General features: G+C 42.3%; 2 protein-coding genes across 6 annotated transcripts in view; one reads left to right on the top strand and one right to left on the bottom strand.

Annotated features, from left to right (window-relative positions):
- DCDC2 (doublecortin domain containing 2) overlaps window positions 1-632 on the bottom strand; it is a 237,775-nt gene extending 237,143 nt beyond the window's left edge. For 4 of the 5 annotated variants that reach the window (XM_073331884.2, XM_073331883.2, XM_078851592.1 and 1 more), the window contains exon 1: window positions 379-632. The gene's annotated coding sequence lies outside the window, so the exon portion shown is untranslated. The remainder of the gene's footprint in view (window positions 1-378) is intronic. The other variant, XM_073331880.2, reaches the window with a different exon arrangement.
- MRS2 (magnesium transporter MRS2) lies at window positions 578-19,104 on the top strand. The gene is made up of 11 exons (XM_073331886.2): window positions 578-866; window positions 2,755-2,828; window positions 4,228-4,264; window positions 4,895-5,007; window positions 5,693-5,866; window positions 7,815-7,945; window positions 8,532-8,648; window positions 14,129-14,281; window positions 15,386-15,503; window positions 16,649-16,762; window positions 17,525-19,104. The coding sequence occupies exons 1-11, from the start codon at window positions 674-676 to the stop codon at window positions 17,633-17,635; spliced, it is 1,335 nt and encodes a 444-aa protein (XP_073187987.1). The 5' UTR covers window positions 578-673; the 3' UTR covers window positions 17,636-19,104.

The raw sequence follows: 19,104 nt of genomic DNA, 5'->3' as shown, positions 1-19,104 counted from the left end.
ATATTTGGCTGGCAAACACCAGTTACAGATTTTTCTTTTTCAAATTAATGGGGTGGGGGGACTGCTCCATCTTTAGCTTTATGCAAAAGCTTCTTTTGAAGAAGGGAAAAAAACTTTCAACTTTGGGGGCAAATTAGCCATGAAAATGCCTAGTGAAGAAAAGCTTGACATGGGGCAGGTGACTCTGGGGGCGACACGGTCATTACAACGGTGGCTTAGTAGCCCGCTGGAAAGGGTTCAAGAGCGAGACCCGGACAGGTGGGGTCTCTCCCGCCCAGCGGGGCCACCGGTTTCACCGTGTGACCTTGTGCGCGTCATTCAGCTTCTCCGTGCCTGGGTTTCCTCGCCTGGCCAGGAGGGCTCCGGTCGGCCCCTTACCTTTGGGAGCCGTCAGGCCCGAGGGGGTGCTGCAGGGGGCTACGGGTTAGCAAATGATCGGTGCGGAGAAGGCAGTGGGGCGCTCCCCTCGCTCGGGGGCCTGGGGCTCGGCCTTGCAAGCCCGCGGGCTTCCCCCGCCCCCGGCTCCCCACCACGAGACCCCGCCCCGGGGCCGGGGCTTAATCCGCGCGGCTCCTCCTCCGCCCGGCTCCCGCGTGTGGGCAGCCAGGCCGGAGCCTCTGGGTCCTGCAAGCGGCCGGGAGCCGGGGCCCGCTCGCCCCCCCAGAGCCTGCCCATGTTCAGCCGCTGGCTCCTCCCCGCCTCGCTGGGCCGCGGGGGCTGCTGCTGCTGCCGCCGCCGCCGCCTGCTCGCGACGGCCGGGCGGGCTCGTCCGCTGGGCGGCGGCGGGCGTCCCTGCTGCGCGGCTCCCGGGCCTGGGCCGCGGCTGGGGGCCGCCGCTCCCCGCGGGCAGCCGTGGCGCTGGGCAAGTAAGTCGTGCCCTGGGAGTGGGGGCCCTGGTTGCTGCCCGGCCGGGGGGAGGCGGGTCGGCTCTGGAGTGGAAGCCCCACCTTTGGTTTGCTCCTCTGGGCGCTTCTCCTGGCCCCGGGACTTGGCTGCTCTGGCGGCAGGGCCGGGGCTGGCACTGCGAGGCGGGGAAGAGGCTTTTATAGACCCAGAGCGGCGCTCATCCTCCCGAGCAAGCCTTCAATCCAGGGGGCAATGGGGCAGTATTCCTCCCCACTGCCGGCCTCTCACTGCGGGGCGAGGGCGACCGGGCGTCCCGATAGTTGGGACTTTGTCTTATACCGCCCACCCCGCTTTTTCACACTTGCTGTCTGGTCACCCTATGGGGCGTACAGCTGTTGTTCCACCCTGTTCAGGCCTGGAAGTGGCTCCAGGGAATAGGTAGTTATAAGTCTATCAGTGTGCGTGTTTTAGGGGGACCAGACAGCAACTGTAGAAAAATCGGGGGGGGGGGGGGATAAGTACCTATATAAGACAAAGCCCCAAATATCGGGACTGTCCCTATAGAATCGGGACATTAGTTAAAATTTGTAAGCACTCAGCGGATGCAAAAACTGTCATTTCTTCCTGAAGTATTAGGCCAGTATTTCATCTCTAGGTGCCTAACCCTTAAATAAATGGCTTGAATTTTGGAGTTGTGGGTCCTCGGCTCTTTTGAAAAGCAGGCCGCTTTTATTTAGGTGCCTAATTGTAAATAGTGGACCTGATTCTGCAATTGACTGCTTGGGAGCTGTGTAGTGGGGGCAAATAAGGCAGAGGGGTGGCCCACACACAGTCAATGGCAGGATTAAGGCCACTGCTATAATTACTCTGTTTGAGTAACATCCAGCTAAACCACAAATGGGCTTATGTCTACATATTTAACAGCCAACTAAGGAAATGGACACACTGCTCCTTTGAAGTTCTGGCTGAACCTGTCAGTCATTTATCAACATCCTATGCAGTATGAAATGCACATTAAGGCCTCCATCCTGCAAACACTCACTTTTTTACATTCAAACAAATGGTAGTCTCGCTGACGTCAGTGGGACTACTATGCACAAAGCATGTGAACGTTTGTAGAGCCTTACTGTTATATAGGGAGGCAAGGTGGCCTAGATCTCCGTTTTATACCCTGCTTTGCCACAGGCCTGTTGGGTGACCTTGGGCAAGTCGCTTCATTTCTTCATGCTTCCAGTTCCCCATCTGTAAAATGGCATAATGATACTGACCTGCTTTGTAAAGCACTGTGATCTACTGTTGAAAAGCACTATATAAGCACTAGGTATTATTATTCATTACCACAGTCCACAAATAACTAATTTGCTCAACAAATGTAGGCCCCAGTCCCCGCAGTGAACTTCATGCAGGCAGACTTGTATAGCTACACAGAGCTCATTGTAGGACTGGGGTGTTGTTCTTTATTGCAACTGCTTTGGGTTCTTAAAGGATACCCCAATTTAATCTAATTTCTATTTTTTTACCTATTATTGTTGCAAGTAAAACATAAGATTATCACAAACAGGGAAAGGAAATGTGTTTACTTTGCAGACTTGATGGCACTTTAGGTATAGTCAGTTTCTCCTGTTTGTATGGGTCTTTCACACAATAATGGGGAGAAACATTCTGAATAAGAAAACTGGTCATAAAGCCACAAACGTTGGCTCAAGGAATTGTAGTTTTATTAGATTTTAAGTTGACTATGCCTCTTAAATGAGCAGATTGGTTTTTTTTAAAGCAAAATTTTATTCGTTAACTGGGTTCCTTATGACAGTTTTCCACCTAGTGTACAAGAGAAGAAAAAAATATGTATTTATCAAAAGACCGTGTGCTGGTAATAGAAAATTATAACTGCTGTGTGTCTTTCTTCAGATGAATTGGGTCGACACTCAGCGACAGAGGCCTCTCAAGCCACCTTAGCCAGTGTAGTCCCTGTGTTTGCAGTGGTAAGTGTATTGAAAGTTTTCAACAAAGAACAGTTTTTCCAAGCTAATCAGCATGTGTTTTTCTCAAACTGTTATTTGACAGAACTGGTCGTTCTCCATGATGTGTTGATAATTAGTGGATATTACTAAATAACTGTTTTAAAAACCCTAATTTGAGGGAAAGTAATGTTTATGTGGATATATTTGCAACAGTATTATAATGTGCTAGCAAAATACCAAGATGCTTTTCTTATGAGAAGATAATTCTTGTTAAATCACAATTTAATCATGAAGACACAGTTTTATTCTTGAAGAATTGTTGTAAAATACATGCGTTCACTATTAAAAATACACTATTTTTGCCTTTTTTTTTTTCTTATTAATGTAATGGAATGTGGTAGCTGAAATATAGGATAGCCAATGGTTGAAGGAAGAATATCTTTTAATAAGTATGCAGCTGAGAGAACTAGGCTAGCCATTTATAGTGAACAATCTGTTCACAACCTCCTCATTTGCCACTGGAAGATGATGTGATCGCATGTGAAAGCAGATGTAACACCAGCCAGTTGAGGGCATCGGAACACATATAGGTCTTGATCCTACAATGGGGACCACATAGTTGTTTTTTCATATATACAACTACTGGCTTTGAAAACAAATTATGAATAGCTCTTGAATAAGCTACAGATTTCAAGGCAAAAGTGAAAAAGCTTTGATCAAATCAATTCTTGCAGTTTTTCCAATGACTTTAAGTTTACAGAAAATACTAATGTTATGTTAATACTTTGGAATATAAATGAAAAATAAATAAGATGTTAGAAACAAATTATTCCTTGCTTTGTTACATTAGAATGCTATCTATTCTTTCACTTACACATAGTGGAATTACATAGTAAATACCTTTCAAAAATCAGGGAGTGAATAGCCCCCCACAGTTGTTGCCCTTTGCCTTGTAAATTGTTCAGCTAAAACAACACAAGATGAAACAAGAAAACCTGAAACACAAAATGTAAAGAGCCCCTCTTGTGCCAACACAAAAATCTCATTCTCTGTTCAAAAAAAAAAATTCCTCCTGAGAAGTAGATATCTGTGTGAGCCAAATATATAGTTCTGAACTTAATTGGTGTACGTCTGAAAAATATTGTAATCGGTGCTGCTTTCCAGGTACCATGTGTAGCATCCACATGTTCAAATGACCTGAAATATGTTGTGTAAGGTATTCATAATTACCTGAGGAGTATTAGCAGAGACAAGGGGTAGCATAACTTGCCCCTCCTTAATAAGTGGACTGATTCACCCGCACTAGAATTCAAAGCAAATATAAGCAATTTCACACAGTTATTTTCCTGTATGTTATAGCAGCTTTGTGAGAACAAAATGCCTACTTCTGGTCTTCTCTTTTCTTTTTTCCTCCCTTTAGATGAAATTTGACAAGGAAGGAAATATTACCTCTTTTGGTAGGTAGTTTTCATTTTCTTTTCCTGTTTGCTCTTTTGTGCTATATAGAATTGCCTAAGTGGAAGTTTATACTGGACAGAGGGTTCAATTCATGAAGCTTTTGTGGGTTTAGATAACTCTTGGTGTTGCAGCATTCCCTTGGTTTTGCTTGTCTATTCTACACAACTTCTTATACCGCATTCATCACAGTGGTATCTGAGCACCTTCCAATAGTGCGTTAAGCAGTATGACTACCATGTGTCATGTGTGGTTCCGTTTTGCTTTCATCCTTTTCCTCTTTGTCCCAGTCCACCACCAGTATATATTTCCTTTTTTGGGATACTTTTGTGACATAACACGTGCTTTCTCAACTCAGCTTTGCTAATGTGTTCTTCTAACATGAAACATACTGTATTTGCCTGTTATTTTGGCTACTTTTAGACTTTTCTTTCTTAATAAACAAAGGGACTTCTCTTCCCACCCAAGTTCTGACTATTTTGCTGTGCTAGACAGAATTATATTGGGTGATCAAGGGGGGAAGCACTATAGAGTTAGATTCTTTCTGGGATTGCAAAACAGACTAATCCATAATTATAAAACACATTACTTTTCGCAGATATGATTTTTCTTTTTAAATGTCTTCTTGGTAGAAAGAAAGAAAACAGAATTGTACCAGGAACTGGGTCTTCAAGCCCGAGATCTAAGATTTCAGCATCTAATGAGCATTGCAACTAGAAACAACAGGATCATCATTAGAATGGAGGTAAAGTGATATTTTTATTTTCATTAACTTCAGTGGGTCTTAAATCTGTTTATAGATGTCAATAGACATTAAAATACACTTGAACTGTGTCTCAATTGCCAATACAGTCATGTTCTAGTGAGATCCAGGGGCCATTTTAATATTGGCTATCTATGGCCTGGATATAATATTATGCATCTGTCCTTACAGATAACCCTGGCACTGAATATCTAGCGAGCAGAAGCACTTCATGTTGCACTTCATAATAATGCGCTTCTTGTCTTTTGTAGGATGACCATCTCTATTCAAGAGGGCCAAAATTTTTCCCTTTGTGGGCATGATGAGAATTTTTAGAGGCACAGGATGAGCAGAGCTAAAAATTTGGAGAATCTTTCTTTCCTCCTGTCCCTGCAGTAACTCCAGAAGTCTCCTGGAGTACACTAAAGGAAGTGCTTCTGATGTCAGTCCAGTCCATATACTTTGGGGGTTGAGGGGAATGACCGTGGAAGATAGACAGTTGGGTACCCTGGACACGAGTGTGGCATAAAAATCTAGATAAATAAAAACAAAAGTTTTATCATAACAGTCCCCTTATGGGAAGTGGTTTTATTGAAAACTGAACTCTAAAATGCATTAAGTGGCAATGAGAAAATTAGTAACCTCCGTAAAGTATTAGCTGGCTGCCTAACTGCATTCTCTTTTTCAGTTTTTGAAGGCTGTGGTAACACCAGAGTTTCTTCTGATACTAGATTATCGCAATTTGAATATGGAGCACTGGCTGTTCCAAGAACTAGCATCTCAGCTGTCTGGAGAAGGTCAGCTAGTTACATATTCCTTGCCCTTTGAATTTAGAGCCATAGAAGCAATACTGCAATATTGGGTGAGCTGCTGGTTACTTTTAACTACTTTTGAAAATATTGTTTCATGGGAATGACCGTATAATTTTCTGTTCTGGAAATATTTAGTTACATTTTTAGGAATATTTTGGGTTTGCTTTGGGCTTTTTTTTTTTTTTCTTTTCCTCTTTTCCTTTTTTTGTTGTTGTTTCTTTTGGTTATGGGGGGATCTAGACGAACATTTAACAGTGAGAATGAACTATTGGAAAAAATTACTAAGGGGCATGATGGATTTTTCGTCACTTGAAGTTTTAAAATCAATATTGACAGATATATGCTGAAATATAAAAGTTACGGTTTGATGCTGAAATTACTGGGGGAGGTTCTCTGGCCTGTGTTATGCAGTTGGTCAGACTAGATCAGCATTTCCTGAATGCGACCACCAGGGGCTTTTTTTGTGGCCGTGGGTGTAACAAGTTGGGCAAAGCAGTGGCCTATCCCCCCAGGGCCATCAGCAGGGGTTGGCTCTTGCCCCCCTCTGGAGCCATGAATACTAGAAGAGCAGACAGCCAATGAGTTCTCTACCTTCTTGGGGGTTGGGTGGCTCAGGCTTCAGCCCTGGGGCAGCAGGCTCCAGTCGTTGGACTTCGGGCTTTGGCCTAAATTCCCTCTAAACTGCGCAGGCTATCAAGAGCTGCACAGGTGGGGAGAGGCGCCTCTTCTGCGGCCCCGCCCCAGCCAGGGAGAGGCGCCTCTCCCCTGGCCCCAGCCCCAGAGCTGCCCCAGTGGGGAGTGGCACTGTCCCCCAGCCCTGGGATGCTGTGACAAGAGAGGGCTGGGGGAAGTCCTGGCAACTTGCACCCCAAACCTCTCATGCCCAGCCCCACCCCAGAGCCCGCACCCCCAGCCAGAGCCATCAGCCCTCCCCACACTCCATCCCTCTGCCCCCTCCCACACTGTGAACCCCTCGGCCCCACCCCTGCCACACATCACCTCCATATTGGGGCACATAACAAAATTCATTCCACACAGATGTAAACAATTAGAGGGAACATTGGCTCTAGCCCTGGACCCCGGCCACACTGCAGCAGATGCTGGCCCTGGGCTTACCACCCCCTTGCATTGCCTCTGCCCCCCCTTGCCTCCCTACCCACCTCCCCATCCAGGACTTTGTCCCTTGGCTTGCCAGGGCTGAGTAAGTCTGCTGTGAAAATTGATATTTGGGTGTTTGTTAACATCACTCTTCACTCCCTCCCAGCTAGTTAGTAAGTCTGGTGTGAAAAGTGATATTAACAAACATCCAAATATCACTTGTCACATCAGCAGACTTACTAGGTGGGAAATCTTTTTAAAAAAGCAAAAGAAACAACAACAAAAAGACAAGAATATGCAAAGCCACCTTATTTGTGTTTCTGTTCTGCTTACTCCAGTAAAGAATAGAGACAACTGTACATTATTTTTATTATTGAGTCTGCAAAAATACCCTGCATCAATAAATTACAATGATTTGGATATGTATAAGTGCATATTTGTTTTTCATAAAGTTAATTAAATATTTTAGGAAAAACTGTCAGAACGGCCATGAGCAAGAGTTAGTGGCCACAATTTGCAGCCACCAAAAAAAAATTGTTGAGACCCGGACTAGTTGATCATGATAGTCCCTTCTGGCCTTAAAGTCTATGAATGTTAATGGAAATATGACACCATTTAAGGTTGACCAGATTTCAGACACATGAACCTCAGATCATGTTTATTCAGTAGTTGGCGTAATGTTTCCATTTTATGGAAATTCATTTTGTTCAAAAAATATTGCGGTGGGTAAACTTTTTCTTGTCAATGCTAGCTGTATTCCAGATAGCTCCTGTGTATTGAAAAAGTAGATTGCATACCTGATTGTAACAGTGAATTCTGTGTTCAGTAAGAGAAGTCAGTTGCCCAAACCATTCTAAAAGGATTATTTTAATTCTTATGAAGGATCATGTTATTATCTAGATCAGCAATCTGCAAGGGAGACTTAACATTTTGCAATCTCAGATCATTGAGACGCTGGAAGCGCTAGTGGACCCCAAACTACTGTCTGTGGATAGAAGTAAACTACACATTTTGCTACAAAATGGCAAGAGGTAAATAAGAGTAAGCAATGGGGAATATAGCTGAACTTCAGAAAATTGTGTACAGTATACATTTCCTAGGAAACTTTACTTTTGAGTTGTGCAACTTATTTGTCATTGTAAATTCAAATGCATGAACTATCTAGTTGGAAAAAAATGAAATCCCACTTTGTGGCATTTGTAGTCTACCTTCTAAAACTGTGCATAATGTAAAAAAATTAATACCAGGCAATTTAATATGTACATTGTAATGTAAAATCGGGAGTTCAAACCATTTGAGTACACATGAACTTATTGGGCTATGCTGTGTGTCAATACAACAGACAGTACAATTGTCTGAATCAAATTACTTGTTTCTCTGAGTGCTCATGAACCCTTGAAATATGTCCAGAATACACCGTTAAATCGTTTTCAGTTAAGGTTTTGGTGATTTTGGGGCAGCTGGTCCCAGAATTGACCAGTACCATGGCTAAATGCAAAAGGGATTTAAATTTTCTAAGAAACTTCCCCAGTGACTCATTCTGTAAAGATCCAGGGAAAATGAAAATATTACCTCTACAGTAATGCAAATGGGATTGCCTGTTTGTTTTTTCTTTAGTTTGTCAGAATTAGAAACAGATCTTAAAGTTTTCAAAGAAACAATCCTGGAAATCTTGGATGAAGAGGAATTAATAGAAGAGCTCTGTCTAACTAAATGGACGGATCCACAAGTATTGTAAGTAAAATTGGGTAATCCAGAACACTTTTTAAAATGTGTCTTGTCCAAGGACAACGTGAATACCAGATTAGATTGCTTCTCTCCCCTCCCCTCGAAAAAAAGATCTGTCCAATGTTTTTAAACCATAATGCTTTACCTCTTTTTAAAAGGTGTTTTACCGCATCATCACAGTGTGAGCATGGTGTTAGCAGCATTACTGATACTAGGGTGGAAGCATCGAAGGTGCTCTTCATCCACTGTTTGACTTAGCTGGCCAGCCTTGGTGAACATGAGATGGAAAGGGGAGGAAAAGACAACCATGACTGAATGGGGAAACAGAAGGAGAAATGGAGATGTCAGTTTCCAGTTGAGACAAAACTTTTAAGATACGTTTTTAGAGAGAAAAAAAACCAATATTTCACAAATGAAATAAAGAACCCCACTGAAAATTGGTCTGAGGTGGATCAGTTGCCCTACCTCCCTATATATAAGCTGGCACGCTAGCCTTGAAGCTTACTGTGCCCACGAGCAGCGCTCCCTTGATGGATATGTAACCCCACTGTAGTAGCACTTAGCCCTGTTTTCATAGCCACTATCAGTATATAAATTAGCATTGTGGTATAGCATCCCAAGAGAACCGCACGTCTGGAATAGCCACATGTCATCCCTCCTGTGTGCTGATACAATATCATGCGCACATCAGTGGCCACTTTAACAACAACAAAAATAACCAACCATATGTCCCATATTAACGATGAGCTGCTGGTCTGACCCTTACTTAAAAATCCAGGGCATACTGACTTATTGGCATATCCGACTTGAAGCTAAGAGCAAACTGGCTTCCTGCCTCAGTTCCCATGCAAATAATGCCAAATGACAGTTCCACCCCACGCTTCATGGCAACTTAGTATTATTTGTACAGCACCAAATGCATGATATAGCTCCCTGCCCTGCACAGCTTCAAATCTAAATAGACCATAATTATCCAAAAGGTGGGGTGTGAAGGGACACAATGTGCGAAATCAAGAAGTGTACCTGAGAAGGCATGGAGGAAGCTGGACGTGAGGTGTATTGATGCCATCAGTGTACTCTCGCACATTGACTCAAGCATTGGTGCTTATAGACAGAAAGCTATGTTCATCATATCTTCATGTGGCGATACAGCCAAGCATCAAGGGCTTGTAGGACGGAGGGAGCCTTTTTTGGAGTGGTGGGGGAAGGTAGAGACTAATTTCATGAAAGCAAAGATGTTGGAAGCTACTTTTTTAAATCCTTTGAGTCTGTTGTTCAGTCCTCCTCTTTCTATGGCTATAGAGAAATTTAAAGGCATTCACCATCAAGCCAACTAGAACTGGATTTTGGGTGCTTGGTACAGACAATGTCTGCCACCAGAAACTGAAGACTTCTAAGACTACCACCATCCCCTTATGACGTGCAACTGAAACCTCTATGTTTGGAAGGTTAGGAAGTGAATAGCCAGCCCACCTCAAAGGGACCCTCTCTTTAGGAGAGAGACTAGGGTCCTTTTATCCCACCCCTTCCAGAGGCCCTAGTTACCTCAGACACATGAGTCCTTAGGCGTGGGTCTAGAGATGAGTTTAAGGAAAAACAGCTTCAGAGAGACTCCTTTAAATTGCTCCTTGATAAGGTAAGCAAGTTCAACAGTATCCATAGGAGACATTGGAGGGTACCCAGTCCCTCCTGGCAAATAGTGCAGTTAAGGTCATGCCACTGGGTGAAAAAGAGGGATGGGGGTTTATTCCAAGTTTTTCTTGACATCTTAAAAATACAAGAGGGCCATCGTGGCTCTCAAAGACCTTACTGTTTGCCTAGTCAAAAGAAAGATCCAAAAAGATAACTACAGAAACTTGAATGCCTGTTCTAGAGAAGGTGACTGGCTAGGTCAGTAGTCCCCAACGTGGTGTCCATGGGTGCCCGCCGGGGCATTTATGTGCGCCCGCCTAGCGACACAGTGTGAAAAGTAGTGCCCAGCAGGGAAGAGAAGCCGCGGCCCCGTGCCTACCAGGGACAGAGAACTAGAGGGCTGCAGGCTGCGGGCGCCAGTGTTCTCTGTCCCCGGCAGGCGCAGGGCCACAGCTTCTCTCTGCGCTGCCCAGAACTGCCAAAAAAAAAAAAAAACAACCCACCACACACACCCACCCAGACTCTGCCGCCCCAAGAATGGACAGAATGCCGCCCCTTAGCGTGTGACGCCCCAGGCATGTGCTTGCTCCGCTGGTACCTGGAGCCAGCCCTGTATGTGAGTATTCTTCCGCTGCACTGATACTGCTGTTTTCTCGTGCTTTGCGATTTATTGTTTTTTTTAACATTTTGCCCCAAAATGAGCGGTTCAAATAAAAGACAACGTATGTATTATATCAGTGCAGAGTGGGAAGAATCCTATTGGTTTATTGAAAATAAAGGGAAATGTGTTTGCTTATTGTACGGTGGTACTGTTGCAGTGCCGAAGAAACATAATGTCGAACACCATTTCCAAACTAATCACGGTTCTTTTGACATTAGCCATCCACTTAAATCTGAGTTGAGAAAGGTTTGATTTGAGTTGATTAATTTTCTTCTATGTGCCCAGCAATCTGTTTTCACTAGACAAGAGGTAAAAGTCTAAAAGTGCTACTATTGCCTCCTTTAAAATTGCTCATCTGCTCCCAGAGAAGAAAAAACCCTTTCAAGATGGTGAATTGTTGAAGGATGCCTTTTTAACTGGTGCTGATTGCCTGTTTCAAGGATTTCCTAACAAGCGTGAGATTTTGTCAGCATTACAAGATATGCAGTTATCAGACAACACAGTTACGAGGAGGATATGTGCAATTTTAAGTGACCTGCAAACTCAGCTAAAGGATGACTTGGAAATATGTGACTGGTTTTCACTGCAGTTCGATGAGTTGACAGATATATTGGATACAGTGCAGTTAGCAGTTATGGTGAGGATGGTATTTAGTGATTTCACCGTAAAAGAAGAGTTACTAAAAGTATTGCCTATGAAAGGGTGAACAAAGGGTGAGGATAGCTATAATTTATTCAAATCATACGCAACATCAATTAGTATGCCACTACACAAGCTGTCTGCGATTACCATTGATGGGGCACCAGCAATGATGGGCAGCGCCAATGGATTCATTGCACTCTGCAAGAAGAATGAATCCTTTCTGAACTTTATCTTATCATTGCATTATGCACCAAGAAGCTTTGTGCATCAAAGTTCTTTCTTTTCAACATGTCATGAATATTGTTATTAAAATAATTAACTCTATTTGAGCGAAACATTTGCAACACCGACTTTTTAAGGCCCTGTTGGAAGATGTTGATGATAAACAATCTGATCTTTTCTTGCACACAGAAGTACGATGGCTGAGCAAAGGTAAAGTTCTTGCATGTTTTTTAAGCCTAATTGAAGAGATCAAAGAATTTCTGAAGTCCACAAATCAGAACTTCGAGCAACTAGAAGACTCCAGCTGGTTAATGGACTTGGCTTTTCTTGCCGACATCACGGACAAATTGAACCTTTTAAATCTTGAGTTCCAGGGAAGAGACAAACATGTGGCTCAAATGATAGGTTCTGTAAAATCATTCAAAGCAAAAACTGATCTTGTGGATGTCACATATGAAGACGAAGTCTCTCGTACATTTCCCAAATATGAAGAAAATGGTATGTGACCGTGCTTTTAACCCATCACCATTTGTTATCCACATTCAAACACTTCTGGAACAATTTGAAAAGAGATTTCAGCAGTTCACCATCATTGAGCCTGTAGTTGCCTTTCTTGTGAATCCTTTTACTTGCCAAATAGAGGTAACAGAAATGGCTACATCAGTTGCGAGTCTCATTCAAGTAAGAACAGAAGACGTGGAACTGGAGATTTTGGACCTTCAAAATGATATTGTTCTAAAATCCTGCGTAACAGATAAAAACTTTTGGAATCTGGTTGACCGAAAAAAGTTTCCTGTCTTAAAAAATGTAGCATACAAAATAAAATCTTATTTCGGTTCCACTTATCTATATGAAGTTCTGTTTTCAACAATGAACATCATAAAAATCAAAATACAGATCTCTGCTTACAGATGCCCATCTTGACGATTGCTTCTGAACGGGAATATCATCCTACTCTCCCAACTACGAAAAATTGGCTGAAGAAACGCAGTGTCAAAAATCACACTGACTTTATTAGAAAAATCATGTGAATTAATGATACCTATATTCCATTAAGTGCTGATAAGCGCGTATGATTAACTTGTGTTTACCTTTTTTTCATGTTTGTTTGTTTGTTTATTGAAATCCGGATACAAGTAACAATACAAAGAATATTTTTTAATTAACCATAACTCGCTATCTATGTTAAAGTAAGAATAATAAATATATTTGGACCAGCAGTTCAACAATGTTTTATATATAGGACTGAAATATTACTAGCTTCACTTTCTGCTACAGCTAGTCTACATTTTTCCAAAAAACTGTCCAGTCAAAAAATAATTTTACTTTTTAAAAATAAATAAGATGAAAACTGTTTGTGATATTTATTTTGTAAAAACGCATTAATTTTTCTTCCAGGTAGATAAAAAAGAGCAAATTCACATGGTAAGGTGAAAGAGTAATTGCCGAATAATTGAATTAATACCTTTTACATGTAAAATTACCTTTCTCTTATGGATTCCTATACTATGTAATATTAAATATGATGTTTTTTGTATTATTTAATGTACAAATACAAAATAAGCCTTGAAAAATTGCTGGTGCCCGCCACACTCTTCTGAAAACATGGATGTGCTCTTGGCCACAGAAAGGTTGGGGACCCCGGGGCTAGGTGCTCTGTGCCTTGTGGATGCTACCAGGCACCTATGATTCATCCAGCAGGACTGAGATCTCTCAAACTTCAAGAAGAGGGATAGTGCCAGCAGTTTCACATACTGACTGTTGGGCTGCTGTCATCAGATCCTGGGTGCACAAAATACTTCAACGAAAATGCTTTAGTTATTGTCGATGTGCAACTAAACACGTGTGTAAGTGCCAAGTAGATTTCAATGTTGTGTGTAGAATTTAGACCTCACTGTATGGAGGAACAGAAGGGAGTGTTACAGCATTACCGTCAACTTCCACCATTTGAGGGTACCAGAAAATTAACAGTCTCCCTTAAAAATGTCACAATATGATGCTGGGACACTAATATTTATACATTGCCTGTGCATGTTTACAGCATGGCAAATGTTACCCATTTTACTGACCAAAGTAACTGACTTTTTTTGCTCTTCAGCTAATAGAAATTGGAAAAGCACGCACCTTCTTTTCCATGACATTCTTTGTAACAGCAAAAGTTCCCCATGTGCCCAACTGGATTTTGCAGCAATGTTGTAAAACAGGACTCGTGGAGTTTTGTTTTTTTTTACCTCGTCACTTCATTCTGGGCCCATGCTTCAGAACATGTAAACACGTTGTTAAGCGCATTGCTGATCTCTAACTAGAAAATACAAATTGTTGCTCACAGTGAGAAGAGCATGTCTGGAATTGACCATGCAGAGGAAATGGAGCTGCTGCTGGAGAATTATTACAGACAAGCCGAAGATCTCGCTAATGAAGCACGTGAACTCAGAGTATTGATTGATGATTCCGAAAGTATCATCTTCATCAACCTGGACAGGTTAACTATACTTATGACACATACTACTTGTTATACTGCCAGAAACTTTGTAGAAATTAGTGCTGTTTTACCCTTTTTTGAATTAGAGTCTGAGAGCAGACATTGGGAACCAAAACTGGGAGGCTCTTATTCCTTGTGGTTCTGGGGAGGTAATAGTTCAAGGAAAGACCCAGATGTTCATGGGGAAAGTATAACTTATTTATGAAGAAATGCTATGTAATGCAACAAAACTGAAACTTGAATTGACTTTTACATGGAGGTTGCACTTAAGTGTTGGCATCTGCCTTCAAGAGCATGTCCCTAATTTTTCTGGGTCACATCTTCTGCTATCCAATAAATGTTGCATCCACATTAAGCATGATGGTACAGTAATCAGCTTAGTTTGCATCAAATATTTAGCTTTATTAAGACTAAACTTTTGTAAATAAAAGGCTGAAATTTGTTATTACACACTAATAATCTTTTTCAGTTTTCTGTATTTAAAAATAATTTATACAGTCTTAACATTTTGAAGTGTGTCATATAAGCCACTGTTGAGAAGCAGTGTATGATATTCTTTCCTTCTCCTCAAATGGGGAGTTACCTCTAGACGCATTCACAGTGGACACTCCCATCAGAAGGCCAGCAAGAGTTGAGAAGAGGTGGATTTGGAGTGTCCCAAAGTAGACTCTGCTTTACAGTCCACAGCATTTTCTGACCCTCTACTTCTTTGTAAGTAGACTTGCAAGGTAACAGTAAATGTATCTTTTAAATAATCATTTATAAACTCCTACAGTTAATGGTAAGAAAACAAAATGTAAGTTTCCGTAAACTTTTACTGTTACTTTACAGACATACTTATAACGGGTGTGACCAGATATCCTAGATCCTGCTGATTGCAAAGCAGAGTCTGCTCCCTGAGATGTGCACTGCTGTTGCAGTTTCAAAACGTCTCTTTGGAGAAAAATCACCTGATACACTAGTTCTTGTTTCTGTGTTGCCTAATACCAGCAATAACAATTGCTCCATCAACGGTTCTGATGTGGTGCATGCTGCATAAAACTTTACTACTAGACAGCAAGTAAACATCTGTGTTCATCTCCTAAATCTCTCTCCCTTCTCCAGCCACCGTAATGTGATGATGAGACTGAACTTACAGCTGACCATGGGGACTTTCTCTCTCTCTCTTTTTGGACTGATTGGAGTAGCCTTTGGTATGAACTTGGAATCCTCCTTTGAAGAGGTGAGAACCAGTGCTGCTTTAGAATTGGTTTTATAACTACTGACAGACAACACCTGACTTAACCCAGGTTTTCCGTTAAGTAGAACACTCTTCACTGATAAGACTCCAAATTTATACTGGTGTAAAGTGAGAGAATTGGGCCCACTGATTCCAGCTTTAGTGCAATGACTTTCTTTTGAGGTGAATTAGTTCATGGCTTGTTCAGTTATGCCTCTGCTGCAGGACATTCTTCTGGATGATCAGGAAGAGTAATACTTTAGGAGGAAAAGGTAGGACAATACTGTACTTGGGCATGGTGGCTGACAATAGGCATGGTAATGTTCAGCCATTCATACTTCTGAAAGGTCTTCGAGTTTGTATTAGCGTCACTTTCATATGCAAAGGTTTAAATTGGTTAAATCATTTTCTAGACTTCATGGTGGAGCCATGACTCCATTGCAAATTAAATAATTACACTTAGGCTATGTCTATGCTACCGTGGTAAGTCAACCTATGCTATGCAACTCCAGCTATGTGAATAATGTAGCTGGAGTCGACGTATCTTAGGTCGAGTTACCATAGGATCTACACTGCAGGGGTTGACTTACCTTACTCTTCTCGTCAGGGGTAGAGTACAGAGATCGACTGGAAAGCAATCTGCTGTCGATTTGACGGGTCTTCACTGGACCCACTAAATCAACCAGTGGTGGATTGATCTCAGAGCATCGATCTGGGCTGTAGTGTAGATGTAGCCTTAGATTGGTGGTAGCTGTCAGACTTACATGCATTACCTTAAAAAGGAAGAGATTTCTTCTTCGCCACCTTCACACACAAAAAATTAGGTGGGGGGAAATCTCTACATTCTTGATAAAAACAAGAGCTATCTTTGAAAAGAACCATGCATGGGCTAGTGTGGTAATGAGGAACATTAAGTGCAGAGGCCAGCACACCAGTGCTCTGGAAATGATGGTGTTTCAAGTGGATCACTTTGCCTTGCAATAACCCAGAGTCTCAGCTAACCTTTCCCAGCCAAGGAAATTCACCATACTGTGAACTTTAGAGGGGACAGGGAGGGGTTTAATTTAGAGGTATGGGAGGGAATCCACTGAGGACCCTTCCACCACATAAAGAGCTGCATGATTAATGGCTATTTTTTCCATTGCTAGGACAACAGAGCATTTTGGCTGGTGACAGGGATTATGTTTTTGGGAAGCGGCCTTATCTGGCGGCGTTTGCTTTCATTCCTTGGACGGCATCTAGAACCTTCACTACCTCCCCAAGTACGTATGGCTGGCTAAAGAGTTCCCATTGCCTTCTGCATGCACAGTACCACTGCTACTTCCTGTGTTTGGTGTGTACTATGGAATTTGTAATGGGTGTGATCAAGGGACACAACTTCCACTTTTATGGAAGTCATTGGTTAAATCCATGTCGCTCAACTTGGGAGGGTGGTAGGGTAGTCTTCCCTTGGCAGGCATAGGGGGAGCACAGGACAGGGCAAAGGAGAGTTGTGTGACCCAAGATGTACTGCTTCACGCTGCAAGTATTTGCTGCTGCCAGAAGTGACGTGGCAGGCAATACCTTGAGAGCTGCCCTTAGTGTAACTGGTAACAGGAGCGGCTCACGTGTACATGGCCACAGCAGTCCTCCCTCTGCTTCTATGGCACTCAGCTCAGCCATGCTGCTGTTCCACTCCTCCCTACCCCTCACCCAGAGGTAGCTTGGTGCTGGAAAGGGGGAGCTAGAAAAAATCACAGCGGGGAGCTTGGTGGGGAACAAGAACAAAAGACTAGCCTAAAGAGCACAGAAAGAGAGAGGCTGTCACTTGTGCTGGTGCCAGGGGGGCATCCTCACCCTCCAGGTACTTGCAGCTGTTCCTCCTCAGATGCACTCCAGAATCCTTTGTGCTGACTTTCATAGCTTTTCACAGCTTGATGACACTTCAAAAGAGGCTTCCTGAGAACTGGCAGGCACTTGTATACGCCATGGCCCTTTTTTTTTTTTTTTTTAAATAATCATTAGCTATTGTATGACTTGTCTAGGTGCCCACGTTGCTGAAAAAAACGCATCCAACAGCTGGAAGAATTGAAATAAAAAATGACCTTAAAACAGAAGCCTTTACATCAAGCAGAAGCACGCTGACAAATCGATAGAACAGGAGAAAGCAACTGGCTTTTTTCGTTACATGGTGAACTGTACACATACTTGTGCACCTGTTTTTCCTATAGTAAAAATTAAGAATTTTTAAACTCCTAGAATGTCAGTGTATATCTTATGCACCAAAATGTTTTTAAAGTTGATATTTAATGGCACAAAAGTCAGTAAGTGCAGAGAGAATATTCCCATAGGATCCTTAATTTTTTTTCTCATGTGTTACAAGAGGATTTTGCTAGACTACAGCATGATGCCCAGCTTGCAATTTCAGGCTCTTACAGTTTGAGGTCTTGCATTCAAGGATTACTCAGGCCCAGCCTTCATTAGTTAGGCATTGACAGGATTTCAGCCTAGGGCAGTAGTGCTAAAGATAGAGGCTAAAATTAAAAACAAAAACTAATATACTTGTCCTCAATAGGAGCTGGTTTGATTTTTGAAAATCAGGTTAATCATTCAGGAGCTGAGAGCTGGAGTTAGGAGCCAAACTTTAGGCCTTTTTTTTTTTTTTTTTTTTTTTAAATGTAGGGTGGTTGTTTTTTCCTTTTTTGTTTTTCAAGGTCGCATTCACGCTCTAGAGACTAGGATCCCAGAAGCAGGAATCAAACTCACATTTCTTGCAGAGCACTAAGTCAGCACAGCCAGACCAACAAATACAGAAAACTGCTTTGGTTCTGTTAAATGAAAAACGAACAAGTTTTGAATGTCCAGTGCTCACCTATTCAAAGACTAAGCAGGCCCGAATGGGCTTAGTTTTTAAAATGAGAACAGCAGGGCCTTTCAGACTGGTAGCAGATGCACATTTCAAGTATGCAACCACTGCCCTTTCAATTGCAACTGACTAGGTGTATTTACACGTGTAGTATAACAGATCCGTATTCGATTAGTAAGATCTTACCTTAGAGCCTGATCCAACTCCCATTTAAAAAAGAAAAGTCAGACTTTTTTTCCTGACCTGACTCGTTTCCTTCCATCTCCTTCTGAAAACATAAATGACTAGGATCATGAAGCATACTGCAGCTATCTTGCAGCTGATTTCATTACCACACGTGGTGGGTGAGATTAGGGGCAAATGTGGGGTGAAATCTGTCTGCAGGTCAGGGGAATGGGAGGTAGTAGCAAAGTTATGTAACTAAGGGGTACAAAGATCAAGTTTGACTATCAAAAAAGTGCTGATTTGATTCCTGCGATGGTGGAAGAGAGTTAAATGCCTGCTACTTCCACCCACCTGCTATTTGCCTCTCCTGAGGGCCTTAACCCACTGTGCAGAGTGACTGTAAAACCCTTCTAGATCAGAATGGGAACACTTACACCTGTGCCAGGTACAGTTAGATAGTTCTTTAGCCAGCAACTTAAACATTGTGTAAACCACTTCCCACCTGACAGGCTGAAAAATTTATTGTAGCAGCAAAAGCGTAATTAAGTGCTCAGGTGAACAGAAAATGGAAACTAAAGAGTTCAGAAATTGTTA

Source organism: Lepidochelys kempii, chromosome 2 (assembly GCF_965140285.1).
Source record: "Lepidochelys kempii isolate rLepKem1 chromosome 2, rLepKem1.hap1, whole genome shotgun sequence".
Classification (NCBI taxonomy): domain Eukaryota; kingdom Metazoa; phylum Chordata; order Testudines; family Cheloniidae; genus Lepidochelys; species Lepidochelys kempii.
This window is presented reverse-complemented; position numbering and strand designations above follow the sequence as displayed.